Source organism: Helianthus annuus, chromosome 4 (genome assembly GCF_002127325.2).
Source record: "Helianthus annuus cultivar XRQ/B chromosome 4, HanXRQr2.0-SUNRISE, whole genome shotgun sequence".
Taxonomy (NCBI): Eukaryota; Viridiplantae; Streptophyta; class Magnoliopsida; order Asterales; family Asteraceae; genus Helianthus; species Helianthus annuus.
In genome coordinates this window covers 143,580,632-143,605,846 of record NC_035436.2, presented here as the reverse complement: position 1 = coordinate 143,605,846, position 25,215 = coordinate 143,580,632, and the positions used below count along the sequence as shown (strand labels likewise).

The 25,215-nt window shown below is 41.0% G+C and overlaps 2 protein-coding genes across 3 annotated transcripts; both read right to left on the bottom strand.

The window, feature by feature from the left end:
- Window positions 1-1,795: 1,795 nt before the first annotated feature.
- On the bottom strand, window positions 1,796-4,015 carry LOC110936757. Of its 2 annotated transcripts, none has more exons than XM_022179169.2 (2): window positions 3,418-4,015; window positions 1,796-1,985 (listed from the first exon to the last, which is right to left on the bottom strand). In XM_022179169.2, exons 1-2 carry the CDS (start codon window positions 3,836-3,838, stop codon window positions 1,981-1,983), a joined length of 426 nt encoding a protein of 141 aa, XP_022034861.1. In that variant the 5' UTR covers window positions 3,839-4,015; the 3' UTR covers window positions 1,796-1,980. The 2 variants fall into 2 exon arrangements, with proteins under 2 accessions (XP_022034861.1, XP_035844916.1); XM_035989023.1 differs by lacking the exon at window positions 1,796-1,985 and adding an exon at window positions 2,474-2,518.
- A 4,161-nt stretch (window positions 4,016-8,176) lies between these two features.
- Window positions 8,177-9,623, bottom strand: LOC110936758. Its single transcript, XM_035989022.1, has 2 exons — window positions 9,115-9,623; window positions 8,177-8,221 (listed from the first exon to the last, which is right to left on the bottom strand). The coding sequence occupies exons 1-2, from the start codon at window positions 9,533-9,535 to the stop codon at window positions 8,217-8,219; spliced, it is 426 nt and encodes a 141-aa protein (XP_035844915.1). The 5' UTR covers window positions 9,536-9,623; the 3' UTR covers window positions 8,177-8,216.
- Window positions 9,624-25,215: the final 15,592 nt, after the last annotated feature.

Genomic DNA, 25,215 nt, shown 5'->3' with positions numbered 1-25,215 from the left:
CTTGAAGGTCTAGCGCTCACGTGGTGGAACGCTCAGGTTCAAATGCTGGGGATTGTTGCTGCTAACGCCACCCCATGGAATGATTTCAAGGAATTGAACAAGGAAGAGTATTGTAGTCGCGATGACATCCACAAGCTATAGGTGGAGTTTTTCAACTTAAAGATGGCCTGGTCAGAAATCGAAGCTTATACGAAAAGGTCTAATGAGCTGGCAATTTTGTGTCCTACTATGGTGGATCCTCCCATCAAGCGAATCGAGTTGTACCTCAAAGGTTTAATGCCAGAGATCCAAAGTCACGTGACAGCAGCAAACCTCGCCACCATCCAGCAAGTCACTCGACTTGCTCATCGTCTCACTGATCAGGCAGTCGAGCAGAACAGGCTGCCCAAGCGCATTGGTGCTACTACTACAGTTACTACTACCTCTGATGCCCCCAGCGACAACAAGCGTAAATGGGATGGGATCTCAAGCAAGGGTTCGACATCAGCTTAGTCTCAGTCTCAGCAGCGAAAGACTGATGACTACCAGAGTCCTGGTCAGCAATCGTCTGGTAGTCAAGGGCAGGGTGGATATAGGGGAAACCACCCCAAGTGCAACCGATGCAACAGGCATCACAGTGGGCAGTGCAACAAGGGCCGTTGTCTGAGGTGTAACAAGTTTGGTCATGAAGCCAAAGATTGCAGGAGCACGCGACCTGCGAATCAGAATCGTCAACAGCAACAGTAACAACAAGTTCCACAGAATCAGCCGCAACAACAACAGGGTAATAGGGGATGCTTTCAGTGTGGTGCTGAAGGTCACTCCAAGAGAAATTGTCCTCAGTTGAACCAGAACCAGAATAACAACAATAATCAGGGGAACGGGAACAACAACGAAAATAACAACGGGGGAAACAATGGAAACAATGGCGCCCGGGGCCGTGTGTTCGTATTGGTCAGGGTGATGCAAGGAATGATCCTAACGTGGTGATGGGTAAGTTCTTTCTCGACGACTTTTATGTTACCGTGTTATTTGATTCGGGTGCCGATACCAGTTATGTGTCCTTAAAAGTTAGTCAAATGTTAAAGCGTGTCCCAACACTTTTGAACACCAATCACATGGTAGAGCTAGCAAATGGTAAAAGTTTAGAGGCCAGACACGTAGTTAAGGGTTGTAATCTCATCTTAGCTGGTCAGACCTTCTCTATCGACCTCATTCCTATTGTTTTGGGTAGTTTTGACATTGTTATTGGTATGGATTTGTTATCATAACATCGAGCAGAGATCCTCTGTCAGGAGAAGATCGTCCGCATTCCTCGTCTAGATGGAAAACCTTTAGTGATTCATGGCGACAAGAGTGGTGCCGTGGTGGGCATCATTTCTTTTCTTAAAGCCCAGAAGTGTTTGCGAAAGGGCCACACAGCCATTTTAGCCCTCGTTACTGACACCTCGAAGAAAGAAAAGAAGATCGAAGATATCCCGATTGTGTGTGATTTTCCTGAGGTATTTCCTGAGGAATTACCTGGTCTCCCACCCCATCGTCAGGTTGAATTTCAAATCGAGCTAGCTCCTGGAGCAGCGCCAATAGCTCGAGCACCTTATCGTTTAGCTCCATCAAAACTAGAAGAACTGTCCACGCAACTGCAAGAGCTCTTGGATAAGGGCTTTATTCGTCCTAGCTCTTCGCCTTGGGGAGCTCAAGTATTATTTGTGAAGAAGAAGGATGGTACTATCACACCCCAACCAATGGCGGAAACATCGGGATGAGACGAAGTGTGAAGATTGCTAGAGACATCATAACGCTATTTGTGACAATATTTAGAAATTCCAAATTTCATTTCATTTCATAACTTCAAATAGTCAACATTACAAGAAATTCAAATACAACAAGTTTAACATAACAACATGATAACATAACAAAATTTGATACAACATATTAAACCCTAACGTCTATATGTGTATCTAGGCATCAACGCTACTTCTTTTCTTAGCATCGTCCTCATCAACCTGTAACATGTTTAAAATAATTCAATGCAAAAGCAAAGGCGAGTATACAAGTTTGGTACATACATAGCATAAGATAAAAGTGTGAACAATTCCTCATAGCAAGCATGCGATTCAAGATAAACATTAAATATGGCATGTGTACAACATATCAAACCAAGAAAACGCAACTTGCTCATGACATAACCAAAGTTTCAGTAGAGGCGGGTCGTTAATCCTATAGCGCTACATATGTCAAGGTTTGGCTCGTACGAAGTTAATGATAAGTTCAACACATAAGAATCACCCAAATTTAAAGTATCAAGTCATCACATATACAAGCATGTTATAGGAATGTTCATGTGTTTAGACAAAAGTTCATGTGTTTAGACAAAAGTTCATGTGTAAGTTTCAATAGGTAAACATGTTACACCCCAAAAGTAGTAAAAGTAAAAAGGGGAAAAGTACGAGTATACTCACAGTGGTTGCGTTGCGATTCCTTGTAAAATTAAGCGTACGAAAAGGATTTGGGAACTTGGAATAGTGTGGGAGTTATCCTAAAACAAGAATTTGGAATGCGCTAAATAAAATGGAAAAAATTTTATAATAAAATTAATTGTATTTTATATTTACACGTCGTGTACGACTTGTGTTATGATAGTTTCCTAGACTCAAGATCCCGGGTAAGATTAGAAATCGACACTATCCGAAAGGTTGAAAGTTTTCCCCGTTTAAAAACCATTACGTGTATGTGTAAAACATTTGTATTATGTATTAGACTTTATATTATACTAAATTTATTTGATTAATAAAATGTCTTTAATAATAATATGGTTTATGTGATTAACAGTAAATTGTTTAACTTTTCTTAAGCTCTTTAAAAAAAAATAATAATAAATAAATTGTTTTAATGAATTGTCTTTAACTAATAATAAAAATAAATAATAATAATAAAAAAAGTCTTGCCAAACACTTGAGATGCACGAATTGAACCCAAGTCCTTTGGGTATCCAATTTCAATGACTAAAATCATTTCCATCCACAATAAGATTGTGGCTAAGAATTGTAGTTGGTGCACCCAATAACAAAATGAAACAAGCCAGCAAATAATAAGGATAAATAAATAAATAAAAACAAAGTAGTATGATCTTGCAACTTTGCTATTATGTGGGTCCCACCATGTTCACAATTGCATCACCCTTAGTGACATGGGTTTCCTCCATACATGAACATACTGAAAAGAACAAACACCAAAAGAAAAGAGAGAGAGAGAAAAAAAAAGAGTCGTAGAATAGTAGGATCGAAAACATGGTGCGAAAACATGATCAGTTGATCATATCCTTTTTTTTTAGTTGGTTTATGATGTTTATATTCATTTTAACCAGTCCCGTAAACATGGTGTGATGATTACATATGGTTTAATTGAATGATGCATATCTACGAGAGAGAAATATACCGAAACAGAGCGGATGCGGTCTCGCAAGGTTCTCCGGCGATCTCCGTATGACTCCGTTTAACCGGCGGTGACCGTATATCTCCGGTGAGTTGTTGAAACCTTTGGTGGCGTCGGTTCTCTCCGGCAAGGCTTCTACGTCTTCGACGGTACGGTACGGGTGTACGATGGGTATGTGTGAAAGGTGGTGGCCGTGGTTGTGGGATGTTGTTACTACAAAACCTCCGACGAACTCACTGTTAATGTTGCAACAGCGTCGGCGGGTTTTCCCGGTTTGAGCTCCGGCAACGATACGTGTTCTCCGGCGAGTTTCGATGTCCGGCGATGCTAGGAGGTTTTTCCCGATGGCTCCGATGACTGTGCAATATGTGCGACAAGGGGTGAGGTTGAGTTTTGTGAGTGTGTCAAAAAGTTTGGTTTTCATGCTTATAAAAAAAAATCAAAGAAGAAATTGTCGTTTCCAAAAAAAGGAATTAAAGTCTAGAAGTGTGATTGGTTCTTGAAACAAGGAAATCTTCATTCACCAGGAAAAGGAAATGACAACACTATGGTGAGAATACCATCAAAAGTGATTTGAATTGATTGAAATTTTTTATTCTATACCCTTATGTTTGAGTCAACTTACAAAATAAACCATTCAGGTTAGTTTGAATTATTATAGACCCTAAACTATCATAACTTAATTAAATACAATATTTAATAAAATTGAGAAAATCCAATTATTTTATTTATTTATGTAGGATCCGGTTTACTAACGATTCGGATACAGATTTTTTTTTTTTCAAGACAGGTCAGATTTAGGAAACTCATTTTGACGGATGTTACAGTCTCCCCTACTTTAGGAGATTTCGTCCTCGAAATCTAAGAGAAAGACTTTTGAAAAGAGTTTTGGCAAAAGGTGATTATTAAGATTTGAGAATTGAAAAATTTGAAACGTAAAAAGTATGAAATTTTGAAGAATGGCAAGATAGGTTTGCAAAGGAGTTCGTTGTCTAGAATGATTTGAGGTACCAAACATAATTGGAAAGGTATAGTTGCGTATATGGAATTGAACGATTGACTCTTAATTAACGAATGCAAGTATAAGAATGACATATATATTGGATAGACGAAAGTAGCGTGCTAAGAATGAAGTATCATCATGGATAATCGGATATAACACGTTTGTGAGTTGTCCAAAGTTTGTATTAGGTCCAAAAGGTCTGCAAAACACTGAATTTCTCATGGCACGTTTTACGAAATTTTGGTAACATGGTGAAAACATTTATATATAGGAAGTACCAGCGGCGTATCCACCATGTTTTTTGCCATGTTACGTCCGTTTCGTTATTCATGTCATGTTACGTTCCGTGTTTTACCATACACAATAGTACACTCTAGGGTTCTCATACGCCTATCACTATAATCCCGTGTGCACCCGCGATTATATTGATCGTCGCATGATCCGCATAGCTTGTACTAGTTGCGTACGAATCAGGGTATACATAATTTGAAAAGTGAGAATGTGTATAATAAGAATGTAGTATGTAAGCAAGTCCATGCTTAAGTATGTATGGACCCACGTAAGCGAATCCCTCGGGTTCCGCTCGCGTATGGGTACGAATGTATGAATCATGAATATGAATGAAAGTATAAGTATGAATATAAGTGTAAGTATGAATACGCATGTGAATGTATGTATAAACATAAAACGTATGAGTATGAGTATAGGTACGAATAATGAAAATTACGTATATAGTATATGTTGAAGCATCGCGAATTTAGACATATAAAGCGTTTGAGAAATTTGAGTACATAAACGGATGAATGTGAGTATAAATTATAAATCGTATAGATGTGAGTATAAATATGAGTACGAATATAACATAAATCGTATAAATGAATATAAGTGAAGACATAACATGTATAAGTATAAATGCAAGAAATAAATGATGTTGTTGATAGTATAAATCGAAATACACTAGTTCAAACACGAAAATATTAAGAAGTTTTGAGTATGAAAGGAAAAGAAAACAGGTGACACATGCGAGATTCTTGTGAGATATCAATTAAAACGTGTAAAATGATATGCATATATAGTTGTTTGCGCAAAACGTGAGATTAAAATAGATTGTATTGTCACGAAATATAGACTCTAGTTTGTGAATGTAAAGGGGGTATAAAACGCCTATTGGTTGTGGAAAGTACTTTGTAAAGGAATAGAAATACTACTGCGGTGTTAAAAGAGTTTACATAACTTGAAAACTTGTCGGTTCTTATGAAGTTTCCTTGCCCACGTGTTTTGAATTTAATTGACGTATCGAGTGAGGTTTTGAAAAAGTTCTAGAGATTAATAAGTTTGCATCGTTTTAAGTAAATTTGTGTGAGAAAATTTTGAAACTTACAGCTTCTTGTGAAAAAGTTGATCCTTAGAAAAAGGAATTTGGTACATGAACTTAGTGATTGTTGAAAAAAAAAATTCATTGATTTTGAAAAGGAATTTTAGTAAATGATTGAATAATATTGGTAATATTTTATAGGTGTGTGCGAAAAAGTTGATTTGATTCTCAATTGAGAATAACAATCTCTAGTTTAATGGTGTGAGAGGAGCGTGTTTCAATGTTTACGTTGATTGGTGAATTTGTGGGCAACAAATTTATTAAACCGACTAGGCTGACAAGTAGAATTTCGTGAAATTTTGAAAATCGAGGTACACGCGTTTATGGTAACATTAAAATTTTTGTGTATGCGAGTGATGTGAAAATAGATTATAGAATAAGAGGTACGTTTAACTAAATGAAGCATTTTGAAATACATGATAAATGACTTAGGTATAAACATGATCGTGTTTACATAATATAGCCTATTAAAAGAAAGCGTTGGTAACGATCACCTAGGTAAGGGAATCACCCCTAACTCGTTGGTGAGGTCGTTGTAAGGTGAGAAATAAAACGGAGTTAGTCGTCAAGGTAAGGGAATCACTCCTATCTCGATGACATGTCTCCATTTGTTGTTGCAAGAAGTGTAAATAAAATTACATAAAATTATGTATGCTAATAATGTATGATCGTATGAAAAGTAATAGTATGATGTATGTGTGAGAAGAAAATATCGAAAGTAAATTCGAATTTGAAATATTGCATCGTATAAAATAAATAATAGAAACACACGTTTGATTAAAATTTGGGATGGTTCCAAAACGGAACTTTGACTAACCAAAGTGGTCGAAAAGTCTTTCGAATTTGAGGAGCATGATTTGGCCTAATAGGTGGAATAGTCTCGCCGACAAGTCGGTTATCGGTATTTACCCTTCCGGTTACTACATGTCCCAAATCAATCGAAATTTCGAGACTTGGCGGGATTTATAAAAAAAATCAAGGAGTGGAACTAGTCGACAAGGTGCGGGTTTCACCCCTAACTTGGCGATTTCGTATCCTAAGTGTGGTTGGTACTCGTCGGGTCAAAATTTAATTTCAACACTTTGACGAGGGTCCACCAGAATTTAAAATTTGAATTTCTCCATTAAGATGTGGATTTCACTCCTAACTTAATGGTGAATTTCGTGCAAAAAAATAGAATCAAGCGGGATGAGGGTCGTTTACCAAATTGTGGGTTTCACGCCTATTTTGGTAAACTCATCTCATTTGTATAATATGAGTGTTTTCGAGTTTAATAAAAAATCGAGTAAAATGCCTTGGAAAAAGGTATATGTTAAAGGAAATAACCAACAAGTATAAGCACATAAAAGGCATGTCGAGAAATAATACGCAAAGAATAGATCAATAAATCAAGTATCGACACATAGTAAGACAAGTATTGACACATAAGAATAGCAATTCAAGTATTAACACACAAGCGACTTATATATTTAAAAGTCAAAGCGAATAAATGAGAAGCGAGTAAAGCAGCATGCACGTAGTTTCAACCAATACACAAGAATAAAGCTCTAAAACTATAGACTAGGTTAAAGCATTCCTACTTTTCCTAATTCCCTATAGTTATGGCTCTGATACCAATCTGTCACACCCCAACCAATGGCGGAAACATCGAGATGAGACGAAGTGTGAAGATTGCTAGAGACATCATAACGCTATTTGTGACAATATTTAGAAATTCCAAATTTCATTTCATTTCATAACTTCAAATAGTCAACATTACAAGAAATTCAAATACAACAAGTTTAACATAACAACATGATAACATAACAAAATTTGATACAACATATTAAACCCTAACGTCTATATGTGTATCTAGGCATCAACGCTACTTCTTTTCTTAGCATCGTCCTCATCACCCTGTAACATGTTTAAAATAATTCAATGCAAAAGCAAAGGCGAGTATACAAGTTTGGTACATACATAGCATAAGATAAAAGTGTGAACAATTCCTCATAGCAAGCATGCGATTCAAGATAAACATTAAATATGGCATGTGTACAACATATCAAACCAAGAAAACGCAACTTGCTCATGACATAACCAAAGTTTCAGTAGAGGCGGGTCGTTAATCCTATAGCGCTACATATGTCAAGGTTTGGCTCGTACGAAGTTAATGATAAGTTCAACACATAAGAATCACCCAAATTTAAAGTATCAAGTCATCACATATACAAGCATGTTATAGGAATGTTCATGTGTTTAGACAAAAGTTCATGTGTTTAGACAAAAGTTCATGTGTAAGTTTCAATAGGTAAACATGTTACACCCCAAAAGTAGTAAAAGTAAAAAGGGGAAAAGTACGAGTATACTCACAGTGGTTGCGTTGCGATTCCTTGTAAAATTAAGCGTACGAAAAGGATTTGGGAACTTGGAATAGTGTGGGAGTTATCCTAAAACAAGAATTTGGAATGCGCTAAATAAAATGGAAAAAATTTTATAATAAAATTAATTGTATTTTATATTTACACGTCGTGTACGACTTGTGTTATGATAGTTTCCTAGACTCAAGATCCCGGGTAAGATTAGAAATCGACACTATCCGAAAGGTTGAAAGTTTTCCCCGTTTAAAAACCATTACGTGTATGTGTAAAACATTTGTATTATGTATTAGACTTTATATTATACTAAATTTATTTGATTAATAAAATGTCTTTAATAATAATATGGTTTATTTGATTAACAGTAAATTGTTTAACTTTTCTTAAGCTCTTTAAAAAAAATAATAATAAATAAATTGTTTTAATGAATTGTCTTTAACTAATAATAAAAATAAATAATAATAAAAAAAGTCTTGCCAAACACTTGAGATGCACGAATTGAACCCAAGTCCTTTGGGTATCCAATTTCAATGACTAAAATCATTTCCATCCACAATAAGATTGTGGCTAAGAATTGTAGTTGGTGCACACAACAACAAAATCAAACAAGCCAGCAAATAATAAGGATAAATAAATAAATAAAAACAAAGTAGTATGATCTTGCAACTTTGCTATTATGTGGGTCCCACCATGTTCACAATTGCATCACCCTTAGTGACATGGGTTTCCTCCATACATGAACATACTGAAAAGAACAAACACCAAAAGAAAAGAGAGAGAGAAAAAAAAAGAGTCGTAGAATAGTAGGATCGAAAACATGGTGCGAAAACATGATCAGTTGATCATATCCTTTTTTTTTAGTTGGTTTATGATGTTTATATTCATTTTAACCAGTCCCGTAAACATGGTGTGATGATTACATATGGTTTAATTGAATGATGCATATCTACGAGAGAGAAATATACCGAAACAGAGCGGATGCGGTCTCGCAAGGTTCTCCGGCGATCTCCGTATGACTCCGTTTAACCGGCGGTGACCGTATATCTCCGGTGAGTTGTTGAAACCTTTGGTGGCGTCGGTTCTCTCCGGCAAGGCTTCTACGTCTTCGACGGTACGGTACGGGTGTACGATGGGTATGTGTGAAAGGTGGTGGCCGTGGTTGTGGGATGTTGTTACTACAAAACCTCCGACGAACTCACTGTTAATGTTGTAACAGCGTCGGCGGGTTTTCCCGGTTTGAGCTCCGGCAACGATACGTGTTCTCCGGCGAGTTTCGATGTCCGGCGATGCTAGGAGGTTTTTCCCGATGGCTCCGATGACTGTGCAATATGTGCGACAAGGGGTGAGGTTGAGTTTTGTGAGTGTGTCAAAAAGTTTGGTTTTCATGCTTATAAAAAAAATCAAAGAAGAAATTGTCGTTTCCAAAAAAAGGAATTAAAGTCTAGAAGTGTGATTGGTTCTTGAAACAAGGAAATCTTCATTCACTAGGAAAAGGAAATGACAACACTATGGTGAGAATACCATCAAAAGTGATTTGAATTGATTGAAATTTTTTATTCTATACCCTTAGGTTTGAGTCAACTTACAAAATAAACCATTCAGGTTAGTTTGAATTATTATAGACCCTAAACTATCATAACTTAATTAAATACAATATTTAATAAAATTGAGAAAATCCAATTATTTTATTTATTTATGTAGGATCCGGTTTACTAACGATTCGGATACAGATTTTTTTTTTCAAGACAGGTCAGATTTAGGAAACTCATTTTGACGGATGTTACAGGTACCTTCAGAATGTCCATCGACTACCGCGAACTCAACAAGGTGACTGTGAAGAACCGCTATCCACTTCCACGCATTGATGACTTATTCGATCAGCTGCAAGGGTCGAGCTATTATTCGAAGATTGACCTGAGGTCAGGTTACCATCAACTGAGAGTCCGAGACGAGGATATCTCTAAGACAGCATTTAGAACTCGTTATGGGCATTACGAGTTTCTAGTTATGCCTTTTGGATAGACAAACGCGCCTGCAGTCTTCATGGATCTTATGAACAGAGTGTGCAAGCCTTACCTGGACAAGTTTGTTATTGTCTTCATCGACGACATCCTGATCTATTCTAAGAGTCAAGAGGAACACGAGCACCATCTACGGCTTATTTTGGAACTCCTTCGAACAGAACAGTTATACGCTAAATTTTCGAAATGCGACTTTTGGCTTCATGAAGTCCACTTTCTAGGCCACGTGGTAAACAAGGATGGGATTCATGTTGATCCATCCAAGGTAGACTCGATCAAGAACTGGCCTGCTGTAACACCCCCAAAATCCCACCTGCGGAAATCCCGCGAGGCGTGTTACGCATCAGAGTTCGAGCCACCAATCACATTGAACCAATGGTAAATACTTAAATAAAACATAATATCAAATCCCAAAGTGTTGTGTAGCGGAAGCATATAAATATCGTTTAGCAAATGTTTCATAATAATACTTAAAACCAATGTATCAAATGTAAGTTAATCCAAGAGCCTCGATCCATGACCACTCCAGCACTCCCAGATAGCAAGTCCATGTTCCAAACGTTAATGACCTACAAGCATGCAAACAAGTGTGTCAGACTACGCTGGTGAGTTCAAGGTGTTGCTTACGTGTGAAGTTACCAGATATTAGTTAAATCAACTCGTTGTTTGGTTCAGATGTCGTTGTTAACTTGATTATTGTACCGTATGCAGCGTCAATGATGGGAATGCCTAACCCCAATGCCCATAACCAGGCATTGGTCAAAGTCAAGGTATCAAACAACCTTGACAAGCTGTAGGAGGTCTTATATCCGCGATGTTCTCACAAGTTGTCCCAGTAATTAGTTCACGCCCGTCCTTACGGCCCGGTGTGAGGGTGCCAAACCTAATAGCGCTATCAACTAATTACCCCATTGCCTTACAGGCAATCCGGTAGATGATTGTTTCTATGTTCCAGTTGTTTACCCCAAGTTTCCCTTCCAAATGTTTACCAGTTGTCCCAAACCACCGGGACGCATGCTTGAGAAAATGCAATGAACTCACCTTGGTTTGCTCGGCAGATTATACCAAAGTTACTTGAATTAAAGGTAGTCAATCACGTCCTAACAGGGTTACCGTACAGGTCAGGTTTTGACTCAAGTAATGCACGTATGTTTCACACAAGTTATCACGTTACAAGTACAAATTGATCAAGGCAAACACATAACAGTCGAACAATCCATTCAACTTGTGCGAATAAATAAATCAGCCCAATAATATCCGGCCCAACATGTTGTGCGATCGGCACACCCTTGTGCGATCCACAGCATGTTGTGCGGTCCAATAAGCCCGGCCCAATATATGAACATTTAGCATACATGTGCGGCCCAAAAGCTATCAAGAAAATACAACTTATGCGATCCAGTCAATCTTGTGCGACCCGGTTAGCCTTGTGCGGCTGAGTTGGGTTGTGCGAGTGATCCATTGGGCTTGAGGCCCGACAGAAATCAAGAAGCACTATTTGTGCGACTGAGGACACCTTGTGCGATTGGATTGTTGTGCGATTGGACTTCTTGGTCGGCCAAGAAGTCTTGTGCGACTGAGAGGAGACTTGTTCAATCAGTTTTAAATTTCCGAATAGCATGCAATCGGTTACAACTTTTAGAAATTTTCCAAAATTACCACAATCAATCAACAGTTTCTAAACCATCAGTTATTGATCAAACAAAATAGTTTTAGGCTAACTCATAGGAACCCTAATCCAATTCAATATAAACAACACCAACATGAACAAGCATAATTTCATGGTTCGAGCTTAACAATAATTAACAGTACTAGCAATTCGTATCATTCGGTCCGATTCGCAATTATTCACTCGGTTACATTGGTTAATCTTAACATCACATGAAGGCCAAACAATAACATGTAACATATCCGATTACATAAGCATGCTATCAATTACCTTCATTCGATCACACACATCATACGAACAAATTGATCATGACAGCCTATGATATCTAACCGGTTTTTAGATTGTTATCATGCAACCCAATTCACAAGAACATCATCAGTCACAACTAATTCTAATTATCACATGCATTCATAACACCCAAAATCATCTAGTACGACAATGATAGTGATTCACTAACCGATTAACAGGAAGCTTGATCCGAATAAGGGAATGATGGCCGTCGGGCTTGAGAGAGAAACGAGAGGAAGCTAGGGTTTTGTGTGTGAGGTAATTGTAACAAATGAGGTGTATACCCTACCCTCTAATTGTTATTCGTATAAGTGTAGTGGGCCGAATCCCTTCATGGGTTGTCTATGTGTTTCGGATTCAAAAGAGAGTGGGCCGAGAGTGTCACAAGTCAGCCCATTAGCTTGTGCGATCGGCTATGTGTTGTGCGGTTCGGATTAAGTAAACATATACATATTCACATAACCTATCATAACGTCACAACATTCAATAATTCAGTCATTCAATGATTCAATCAAGTTCACATACGTTGCATACAATACAAAGACGGGTTTGAAGTACGAGTTGTCACAGTATCCCCAACTAAAAAGAAATTTCGTCCCGAAATTTGCTACGTACTCACTGAGAAAGCTAGATAATTTAAAGCTAGGTAAGTTATATCGTTTGCTGGTTTTCCTGGGGTGTCACATCCTCCCCAACTTGAATGGGAATTTCGTCCCGAAATTCACTAGTTGCATCAAGACTGGGTTTGTTAGGTTTTGACTGGTCTTTGGGGAACAAATGTGGATACTTAAGTTTCATCTGGTCCTCGCGTTCCCACGTGAACTCTGGACCACGTCTTGAGTTCCAACGAACTCTCACAATCGGTATACGGCTGTGTTTACGAACTTTAACTTCCCAATCCATAATCTCAATTGGTTCTTCGACAAACTGCAATTTGTCATCTATCTTCAGTTCTTGAAATGGCACAATTAGTGTTTCATCAGCCAAACACTTCTTTAATTGTGATACGTGAAACACATCATGGACATTACCCAACTCAGCGGGTAATTCCAACCTGTAAGCCACCTTTCCAATCCGTTCTAAAATTTTGAATGGTCCTACATAACGAGGGTTTAGTTTGCCGCGCTTCCCAAAACGCACCACACCCTTCCAGGGTGAAACCTTTAACATAACGCGATCATTAACTTCAAATTCCAACGGTTTACTACGGTTGTCAGCGTAGCTTTTCTGGCGATCACGAGCTGCGGCCATACGGTTTCGGATCTGCCCAATGCTTTCTGATGCCTCAAGAACAAACTCAGGGCCTGTGATCTGACTATCCCCCACCTCATGCCAACAGAGAGGTGAACGACATTTCCGCCCGTACAGTTCTTCGAACGGAGCTGCCTTAATGCTTGTATGATAACTGTTGTTGTAGGAGAATTCTATCAATGGCAAGTGTTTCTCCCACCCTTTCCCAAAATCAATCACACACACCCGCAACATGTCTTCAAGTGTCTGGATGGTGCGCTCGCTTTGACCATCCGTCTGCGGGTGATAAGCGGTACTCATGTCGAGTTGGGAACCGAATGATTTATGCATTGACTGCCATAACTCTGAAGTGAAATGCGGATCTCGATCTGAGATGATAGAAGTTGGTACCCCATGCCTAGAAACCACTTCCTTAAGGTAGATTGCTGCCAATTGAGAAAACTTGTCTGTTTCCTTGATTGCTAAGAAGTGTGCTGACTTCGTGAGGCGATCAACAATCACCCAAATGGTATCGTTCCCGGCCTGAGTTCTGGGTAATCCTGTCACAAAATCCATAGCGATCTGTTCCCACTTCCATGTGGGTATCTCTGGTTGCTGCAGTAGACCTGAGGGCTTTTGATGCTCCGCTTTGACTTTAGCACAAGTCAAACATTTGCTGACGTAGGTTGCTATATGAGCCTTCATGCTGGGCCACCAGTAGGTAGTTTTCAAGTCGTGGTACATCTTATCTGATCCAGGATGTACAGAGTAACGTGATTTATGTGCCTCTTCCATTACAAGTTCTCGTAAGTTGCCAAAGAATGGGACCCAAATGCGTCCAGTTACGTAGTAAGCACCGTCTCCCTTTCGTTCTAGTCGTTGCCTCGAGCCACGTAAAGCTTCAGCTCGAACGTTCTCCGGTTTCAACGCTTCTAACTGAGCGTCTCGTATCTGGGAAGGAAGATTGGACTGAATCGTGAGTTGCAATGCTCGTACACGCCTAGGTGCATTATCCTTTCTGCTGAGGGCGTCAGCTACAACGTTCGCCTTGCCCGGATGATACTTGATGGCACATTCATAATCGTTCAATAATTCAACCCATCGCCGTTGTCGCATATTCAATTCTTTCTGGTCGAAGATGTGCTGAAGACTCCTATGGTCGGTGTAGATGGTGCATTTGGTACCGTACAGATAGTGCCTCCAAATCTTCAACGCAAATACCACCGCTCCTAACTCCAAGTCGTGTGTCGTGTAGTTCTTCTCGTGCACCTTCAGCTGACGAGAAGCATAAGCTATCACTTTCTCGCGTTGCATCAACACGCAACCAAGACCCTGAATCGAAGCATCACAATAAACCACAAAATCGTCGGTACCCTCTGGTAATGACAAGATCGGTGCACTGCAAAGTTTCTGTTTTAACAACTGGAAGGCCTCTTCCTGCTTCGTTCCCCAAGAGTACGCCGTGTTCTTCTGTGTCAGCGAGGTGAGAGGTTGCGCGATTTTCGAGAAATCTTTAATGAACCTTCGATAATACCCTGCGAGACCAAGAAACTGTCGCACCTCAGACGGAGTCTTTGGTGCTGCCCAATTCTTAACTGCATCCACCTTCGCAGGATCCACATGTATCCCTTTCTTGTTAACAACGTGCCCAAGGAAATGCACTTCTCGAATCCAAAAGTCGCACTTAGAAAACTTCGCATACAGTTGTTCCCTTCTCAAAAGTTCTAAGATGAGGCGTAGGTGACGCTCGTGATCTTCCTTGTTCTTGGAATAGACTAGGATGTCGTCAATAAACACTATAACAAACTCGTCGAGATATGGCTTACATACGCGGTTCATGAGATCCATGAAGACCGCTGGTGCATTCGTTAATCCAAACGGCATGACCAAGAACTCGTAGTGTCCGTAGCGCGTTCGAAAAGCAGTCTTGGGAACATCATCCTCCCTAACCCGCACCTGATGGTAACCCGACCTTAAGTCGATCTTTGAATAGAAACTTGACCCTTGCAACTGGTCAAACAAGTCGTCGATGCGTGGTAACGGAAAGCGGTTCTTAATGGTCACCTTGTTGAGCTCCCGATAGTCGATACACATACGGAATGACCCGTCTTTCTTCTTTACAAACAGAACTGGGGCTCCCCAAGGCAAAGAACTGGGTCGAATGAAACCCCTGTCCAACAACTCCTGTAGTTGATTGGACAGTTCCTGTAACTCTCCAGGTGCTAACCGGTAAGGAGCTCGAGCAATTGGGGCCGCTCCCGGCGCAAGATCAATCTGAAATTCTACTTGACGATGAGGAGGTAACCCTGGTAGCTCCTCTGGGAACACATCAGCGAATTCTCGCACCACTGGTAGATCCTCGATCTTACTTTCTTCAGACTGAGCGTTGGTAACTAACGCTAACATTGCAGGATACCCCTTTTGCAGATATTGCTGTGCACGCATGGCCGAGATAATACCAACCATCGTCCCACTACGATGCCCTTGAACTAATAATGTCTCCCCATCAGGGAGAGGGATACGCACGATCTTCTCCTTACACAAAATTTCTGCTTGGTGCTTAGACAACCAATCCATGCCTACCACTAAGTCAAAACTACCGAGCGTAACGGGAAGGAGGTCAATATCAAACACCTGACCCACGAGATCTAGTTTGCACCCGAAAAGGACATTCGAGGCTTCTATCGTTTTACCATCTGCTAGTTCTACTACTTGTTTAACTTCTAAAGGTGTTGGGGTTATCCCTAATCGTTGACTAAACTTTAGGGACACATAACTCCAATCGGCACCCGAATCAAATAATACAGAAGCAATACGATTGTTAACAGGAAACGTACCAGTTACAACGTTGCCGTCATTCCTGGCATCCCCTGCTCCAAGCTGGAACACTCTGCCTCGAGCACCATTTCCCCCATTATTGCCGTTGTTGTTGTTGTTGTTTCCAGCGTTGTTATTATTCGGGCGGTTGTTGTCGTTAGCGTTCTGGTTTAACTGAGGGCAATCCCGCTTAAAGTGGCCCTCGTCACCACACTGATAGCACCCCTTCCTGAAACCCTGGTTCTGCTGGGGTGGTTGTCCCTGTTGTCTCTGGTTGTGCTGGTTCTGTTGCTGCTGGTGTTTGGGCTGTGGGGCCCTACAATCCTTGGCCTCATGGCCCACTTTACCACACCTGCGACATGTGCGACTACACGGCCCGAAATGATGGTAGCCACACTTATTACACTGTGGTTTCTTCCCTGCATACGAGCCCTGACTTTGGCCACTTCCCTGGCCTTGATTGACAGAAGACGACTGGCTAATGTTGCGGTTGTTGTTGTTGTCTGGCCTTTTCTGAGTCTGACCAGCACTGGATGCTTTATCATAATCACTCCACTTCCGCTTGTTATCATTAGCGGACGCAGTGGCAGTGGGTGTAGCAGCAGTAGTGGCCGAAATACGCGGGGGTAACGAATTGCTTTCTACCTCTTGGTCCACAATCTTATGAGTCAGACGAACGATCTGTGTCAAATCATTGAGATGGGCTGCAGTGACCAAGCTCTTCACACGCGGAGGCAACCCTTTGATGAATAACTCAATCCTCCGAGACATAGGCCGGGACAAGTTCGGGCACATGTCGGCCAGTTCATACGATCGCTTCACATACGCTTCGACTTCAGATCCAACCATCTTCAAGTCGTAGTACTCGTTTTCCAACTTCTGGACTTCATCCCGAGGACAGTACTCCTCCCTGATCAGTTCTTTAAAGTCTTCCCAGGTTGTGGCATTCGCTGCCTCGATGCCCAACAACTGTACCTGGGCGTTCCACCACGTTAGGGCACCATCCGCCAAGGTACCCGCAGCATATTTTACCCTGTCCCCAGCGGGACAATTACAGATAGCGAACACAGACTCTGCTTTCTCGAACCATCTTAGAAGTCCCACAGCCCCTTCAGTCCCGGTGAAGGTCTGTGGCTTACAGTCCATAAACATTTTGAACGTACACGCAGGCTGGTTGGGTTGAGGTTGCGCTTGCTGACCTAAATGACGAAAGGAAACACGTTACAAGAGTGAAAAGACGTGTATGCGATATAAGAGTAAGAGTACTTGGTACATTCCGTACCAGCTTGATAGGCTGCTAAAGCCTCAGCCACACGGGTATTGATTAGGTCAGTCAACTCAGCCTGAGTCATGTTGATGTTGCCACGTCCGTGTCCTCGTCCACTCATGATTCTATATATAGAGATGAACCAACTCAGGAAATCGAAACGAGATGGATATCAAGTATCAGGTTGATATCTACGTACTACCAAGTTCACACATAATAAGGCAGAACCCTTCTCACGCTCGGTAAGCCTCACTGGGACTTGCATGCACCCCGCGTTATTATTAAGTGTGCACCCATAATAATAAGGCAATTTGCATGCTTGTCTCAGTGCCTCTTAGCTTGCGCTCGAAGTTTCCCCCGTTCAAACAACACAACAGATGGCATCACAGGTCTATGATTCACATGAGTCGAAGAGTAGTGTCACACTATCAAGTCACTATGGTGTTTAATGTTTCATTTCATATATATGTTGTGAGTGTGTGTTTGCTAAGCAAATAATGTATAAAGTGAGAGAGACGAACCTTGCAATCTGGAGCTGAGTGTCATGATCGATTTTCGAAGGTGTTCGGTTATAGTCTGGTTTTACAAAACGTTTTAAAACCTAGTTCACTATAACCAGTGGCTCTGATACCAACTGTAACACCCCCAAAATCCCACCTGCGGAAATCCCGCGAGGCGTGTTACGCATCAGAGTTCGAGCCACCAATCACATTGAACCAATGGTAAATACTTAAATAAAACATAATATCAAATCCCAAAGTGTTGTGTAGCGGAAGCATATAAATATCGTTTAGCAAATGTTTCATAATAATACTTAAAACCAATGTATTAAATGTAAGTTAATCCAAGAGCCTCGATCCATGACCACTCCAGCACTCCCAGATAGCAAGTCCATGTTCCAAACGTTAATGACCTACAAGCATGCAAACAAGTGTGTCAGACTACGCTGGTGAGTTCAAGGTGTTGCTTACGTGTGAAGTTACCAGATATTAGTTAAATCAACTCGTTGTTTGGTTCAGATGTCGTTGTTAACTTGATTATTGTACCGTATGCAGCGTCAATGATGGGAATGCCTAACCCCAATGCCCATAACCAGGCATTGGTCAAAGTCAAGGTATCAAACAACCTTGACAAGCTGTAGGAGGTCTTATATCCGCGATGTTCTCACAAGTTGTCCCAGTAATTAGTTCACGCCCGTCCTTACGGCCCGGTGTGAAGGTGCCAAACCTAATAGCGCTATCAACTAATTACCCCATTGCCTTACAGGCAATCCGGTAGATGATTGTTTCTATGTTCCAGTTGTTTACCCCAAGTTTCCCTTCCAAATGTTTACCAGTTGTCCCAAACCACCGGGACGCATGCTTGAGAAAATGCAATGAACTCACCTTGGTTTGCTCGGCAGATTATACCAAAGTTACTTGAATTAAAGGTAGTCAATCACGTCCTAACAGGGTTACCGTACAGGTCAGGTTTTGACTCAAGTAATGCACGTATGTTTCACACAAGTTATCACGTTACAAGTACAAATTGATCAAGGCAAACACATAACAGTCGAACAATCCATTCAACTTGTGCGAATAAATAAATCAGCCCAATAATATCCAGCCCAACATGTTGTGCGATCGGCACACCCTTGTGCGATCCACATCATGTTGTGCGGTCCAATAAGCCCGGCCCAATATATGAACATTTAGCATACATGTGCGGCCCAAAAGCTATCAAGAAAATACAACTTGTGCGATCCAGTCAATCTTGTGCGACCCGGTTAGCCTTGTGCGGCTGAGTTGGGTTGTGCGAGTGATCCATTGGGCTTGAGGCCCGACAGAAATCAAGAAGCACTATTTGTGCGACTGAGGACACCTTGTGCGATTGGATTGTTGTGCGATTGGACTTCTTGGTCGGCCAAGAAGTCTTGTGCGACCGAGAGGAGACTTGTTCAATCAGTTTTAAATTTCCGAATAGCATGCAATCGGTTACAACTTTTAGAAATTTTCCAAAATTACCACAATCAATCAACAGTTTCTAAACCATCAGTTATTGATCAAACAAAATAGTTTTATGCTAACTCATAGGAACCCTAATCCAATTCAATATGAACAACACCAACATGAACAAGCATAATTTCATGGTTCGAGCTTAACAATAATTAACAGTACTAGCAATTCATATCATTCGGTCCGATTCGCAATTATTCACTCGGTTACATTGGTTAATCTTAACATCACATGAAGGCCAAACAATAGCATGTAACATATCCGATTACATAAGCATGCTATCAATTACCTTCATTCGATCACACACATCATACGAACAAATTGATCATGACAGCCTATGATATTTAACCGGTTTTTAGATTGTTATCATGCAACCCAATTCACAAGAACATCATCATTCACAACTAATTCTAATTATCACATGCATTCATAACACCCAAAATCATCTAGTACGACAATGATAGTGATTCTCTAACCGATTAACAGGAAGCTTGATCCGAATAAGGGAATGATGGCCGTCGGGCTTGAGAGAGAAACGAGAGGAAGCTAGGGTTTTGTGTGTGAGGTAATTGTAACAAATGAGGTGTATACCCTACCCTCTAATTGTTATTCGTATAAGTGTAGTGGGCCGAATCCCTTCATGGATTGTCTATGTGTTTCGGATTCAAAAGAGAGTGGGCCGAGAGTGTCACAAGTCAGCCCATTAGCTTGTGCGATCGGCTATGTGTTGTGCGGTTCGGATTAAGTAAACATATACATATTCACATAACCTATCATAACGTCATAACATTCAATAATTCAATCATTCAATGATTCAATCAAGTTCACATACATTGCATACAATACAAAGACGGGTTTGAAGTACGAGTTGTCACAGTATCCCCAACTAAAAAGAAATTTCGTCCCGAAATTTGGTACGCACTCACTGAGAAAGCTAGATAAGTTAAAGCTAGGTAAGTTATATCGTTTGCTGGTTTTCCTGGGGTGTCACACCTGCACCCCGTACACCAATAGAAATCCGCCAATTCTTGGGTTTGGCGGGCTATAACAGAAGTTTCATCAAGGATTTCTCCAAGATTGCGCAACCTCTCACTTGACTAACTCAGAAAGGTGTCACTTATCGTTGGAGTAATGCACAGGAATCAGCATTTCAGCACCTAAAGGATAGACTTTGCAGCGCACCAATTCTCTCATTGCCAAAGGGCACAGACGACTTTGTGGTTTATTGTGATGCATCAATTCAGGGTCTTGGTTGTGTGTTGATGCAACGGGATAAAGTCATTGTGTACACCTCACGCCAACTTAAAGTTCACAAAAGGGATTACACTACACACGATCTAGAGCTGGGAGCTGTTGTTTTTGCGCTTAAGATATGGAGACATTACCTGTACGGTACCAAGTGCACCATTTACACCGATCACAGGAGTCTCGAGCATATATTCAAACAGAAGGAATTAAACATGCGACAACGTCGATGGGTCGAGCTCTTGAATGACTACGAATGCGCGATCAAGTACCACCCGGGCAAAGCTAATGTTGTGGCCGACGCCCTCAGTCGAAAGGATACTACACCTAGGCGTGTACGAGCGTTACAACTCACCATTCAGTCTAGTCTTCCTTCCCAGATATGAGATGCTCAGGTAGAAGCATTGAAACCAGAAAACGTCCGGGCTGAGGCCCTACGCGGATCAAGGAAACGGTTAGAATAAAAGGAAGACGGCGCCTACTATGTAACATGACGCATCTGGGTCCCGCTCTATGGAAAATTACGTGAGCTTGTGATGGATGAAGCACATAAGTCTCGTTATTCGGTACATCCTGTTCGGATAAGATGTACCATGACTTGAAGACCACGTACTGGTGGCCTAGTATGAAAGCTCACATAGCAACCTACGTTGGCAAATGTTTGACTTGTGCGAGAGTCAAGACTGAATACCAGAAACCATCGGGCCTACTCCAACAACCAGAGATACCACAATGGAAATGGGAGCAAATTTCCGTGGATTTTGTTACTGGCCTGCCTAGATCTCAACGTGGAAATGACACTATTTGGGTGATAGTAGATCGATTGACTAAGTCTGCACACTTCTTGGCTATCAAAGAAACGGACAAGTTCTCTACTCTAGCAGACGTTTACTTAAAAGAAGTGGTTTCGAGGCACGGGGTGCCAACCTCCATTATCTCTGATCGTGATGCACGTTTTACTTCTGAACTGTGGCAAGCAATGCACAAATCTTTTGGCTCACGTTTAGACATGAGCACCGCTTATCATCCCCAGACGGATGGGCAGTCTGAACGCACCATTCAAACCCTTGAAGACATGCTTAGGGCATGTGTGATTGATTTTGGTAACGGCTGGGAAAAACATCTCCCATTGGTGGAGTTTTTGTATAATAACAGTTACCACACCAGCATTCAAGCCGCTCCGTTTGAGGCATTGTACGGGCGTAAAAGTCGATCACCTCTTTGTTGGGCAGAGGTGGGTGATAGCCAGATCACGGGGCCAGAACTTGTAGTAGACACAACGGAAAGGATTGCACAGATACGACAACGAATGGCGGCGGCTCGTGACCGTCAGAAAAGCTATGCTGATAAGCGCAGGAAACCACTCGAGTTCCAGGTTGGGGATCGAGTGCTACTCAAAGTCTCACCGTGGAAAGGTGTGGTTCGTTTTGGCAAACGAGGTAAACTTAACCCACGTTACGTTGGACCGTTCGAAATCATCGAGAAAATAGGCAAGGTGGCCTACAAACTGAACCTACCAACAGAACTCAGTGGAGTTCACAAAGTTTTTCACGTGTCAAATCTGAAGAAGTGTCTGACAGATGAGACCCTTATAGTTCCTTTTAAGGAGCTCACCATAGACGACCAGTTGCGATTCGTCGAGGAACCAGTAGAGATTACTGTCCAAGATGTGAAAGTTCTCAAGCACACCAGAATACCTCTTGTTCGAGTTCATTGGAACTCCCGTCGTGGCCCAGAGTTCACCTGGGAACGAGAAGACCAAATGAAACTCAAGTATTCCCAGTTGTTCAGCAACAATGCAACTACTACTGAGGCTGAAGCTACTACAGAATTTCAGGACGAAATTCCAAATCAACGGGGGGATGATGTGACACCCCAGGAAAACCAGTAAACCGCACAACTTAACTAGCTTCCTCAGTAACCGCATGCTAAATTTCCGGACGAAATTTCTTTCAAGTTGGGGATAATGTGACAACTCGAGTTTCCAAGATTCCACCATTGCATTAATTGCACGTTAATTGTTAAGTTGTTTGTTTACACGACTTGTTTGCCTTGTAATTGTACACGTTGGATTATATGTTGAGATGTTTGTTTGATATGTTATCTATTTAATGTGATTAAAGTGTTTGGTTACATGAACTTGTAAACTGTTTGAGATTAGAACTATACCCGACGAAACAGAGGAGTGTTTCGCCATAAACCACTTCGACGAAAAAAGTGTGTTTCGTCAGACACACCTCGACGAAACAAGTTGTTTCACCGGCCCAATGTTTCGCCGAAGCCCATTAGGGGCCCAGTACGATTACGCGTATACTTATTGGGTATTACAGTTTCATTCGTCACACCTTTAGCGAATTAGAAACCCTAAAGTCTCTCTCTCCCTCTCCCTCTCCCTATTCCCCTGTGCGACGGCAGATCCTTGTTCGACTATTCCTGTTCACGTTCTACAGATCGGTTAGTAATCTCACACCTAATTGGCTTGAACTCTAAATATATGATTATGGTGTTCTTGATTATGGTACGCATGATTGATTGGTTACATGGCTGTATGTGAATCATGATGTCGATCTGGGGTTTTAATAATCAGTGTGTGTGCTTGAATCGGATTATATTAAACATGTAACTTGTTAATCAAACCGTAGGAGTAGGGATAGCGCTCGGGATATGAAAATCGGATCTGAATTGATGTGTATTGGTGATTGATAGGACTGGATTTAATAACTGTTTATGTCCGTTTGATATTTGCAAATCATGTTATCGCCTGCCTATGAACGTTAAACGAGCATGTGTTATAGTCTTGTATATGCCAATGATCTGGTAGCAATCTGTGGCTAGGTTTGATGTTGATGATAGATCGTTGCGTTGAAATTAGGGTTGTTCTGTGTTTGAAACTGTTAATTTGACGTAATAGTTGCTTGTCGACGAAACGCATGTCGACGAATCTAGAGAATTTCGTCGATGGGGTTGACGATGAAACGGGGGAGTTTCGCCGAAAGCATGCACGATGAAACAGGGGTGTTTCGTCGAAGGGTGATCACGACGAAACTAGGGAGTTTCGTCGAGTGGGTAAACTGCACAGTGAACTCAGTTAAGTTTGTTAAGGGTTAACTGGGTTAGTTAGTTATGTGTTAAATGTAAAGCATGGGTTGCATGAACTTGTATAACTGATAAATGCTATGTGTTAGTTGTTACTTACATGTACGTGATGATCTTGACTGTTAGTCGAACTCTGTGAATGTCAACTGATTGTGTGTACGTGCAACTATAGGATTGGATTGAATTATTTGTGAGCGAGTAATAATCTTACCGAGCAAACCGAGGTGAGTTCACACTTTCTACAAGGCATGGGATTCCCAAGGGTTGGGAATGGGTTAATAAACTAAAACGGAAACTACATATCATCCTTGGGTAGGATATGTACGGCCATCCTCCTTGGGTAGGATGCCACTATAACTTCTACGTATTCTCCTTGGGTAGAACTACGTACGTTCGTCCTCCTTGGGTAGGACAACAACCTTAACTTACTAGACAAAACTCTATCATGAAGTCCCTCATCTTTATATCGACTTAATCGCTGAGGCCGATGGCGAGCGGGTCATTAGTGAATAGCGCTATTAGGTTTAACAAACTTCACACCGTGTCGTTCGAACGGGCGTGTACTAATGGACTATGGCAAACTGTCAGTGATGATAGACACTGATGTAGGGCACCACTTATATTTCGTTAGTAGTCGATATGGTATGGTCTAGTGGTTCACAGGGGAAGCCCCCCACTACTTATGGTTATGGTTTGGGAAACAAAAGGTTACTAGTTAACTCATGGTTTACGAAACAACATATGATTTCAAAACGAACTGGTAAAACTAAACAGCGAACTGTGAACTCGCTCAACTTTGTTGTTGACTCGTTGTTACATGCCTTGCAGGTCAATAGGTACTTTTGGAGCTTGCACGAGGAGGCGTGGACGTTGTGGGACATGGATAGTCATATGCCATGTTAAACATTTATCATACTTTTGAACTTATACTTTGGTTTTAAACATTATGCTTCCGCTTACAACTTAAACTATATTTTGTTTGGACACCAATTATATTGTGTTTGGGTTTTGCATTTATTTATATGCTATGTTCAATATGATTGGTGGCTTGATCCTGGTCAGTCACGCCTCCAAGCGGTGATACTCCGCATGTAGATTTTGGGGGTGTGACAATGAGAGCTCAGGTTAGAACTTCCGTTCAGACAAAGAGATGATGACTCGACTTTTAGGTGTGTCCCGTTTGGGGATCTTTTCTTCAACAGCACATGATTAGCATTTTTCAATGTTTCATCATTTTTTATGCTGAGGGTGGGCTTTATTGATTAAAGCAGTGCAGAGTATTATACGAGGACTAGGCTATTGCTCTCACAAAATCAGAAGTCCTGGTATAATACCCCAGATATCATCACGTACAAAGACCTAGTATGTTAGAAATAGAAAGCCCTTCAAACAAGATTTCTGGGGTTACCTATATATCCGAGAGATGTTCCCCACGAGAT

Coding starts and splice junctions, on each gene's coding strand:
- LOC110936757 (XM_022179169.2), bottom strand. CDS start 3,838: ATGAAAACCAAACTTTTTGACACACTCACAAAACTCAACCTCACCCCT.
- LOC110936758 (XM_035989022.1), bottom strand. CDS start 9,535: ATGAAAACCAAACTTTTTGACACACTCACAAAACTCAACCTCACCCCT.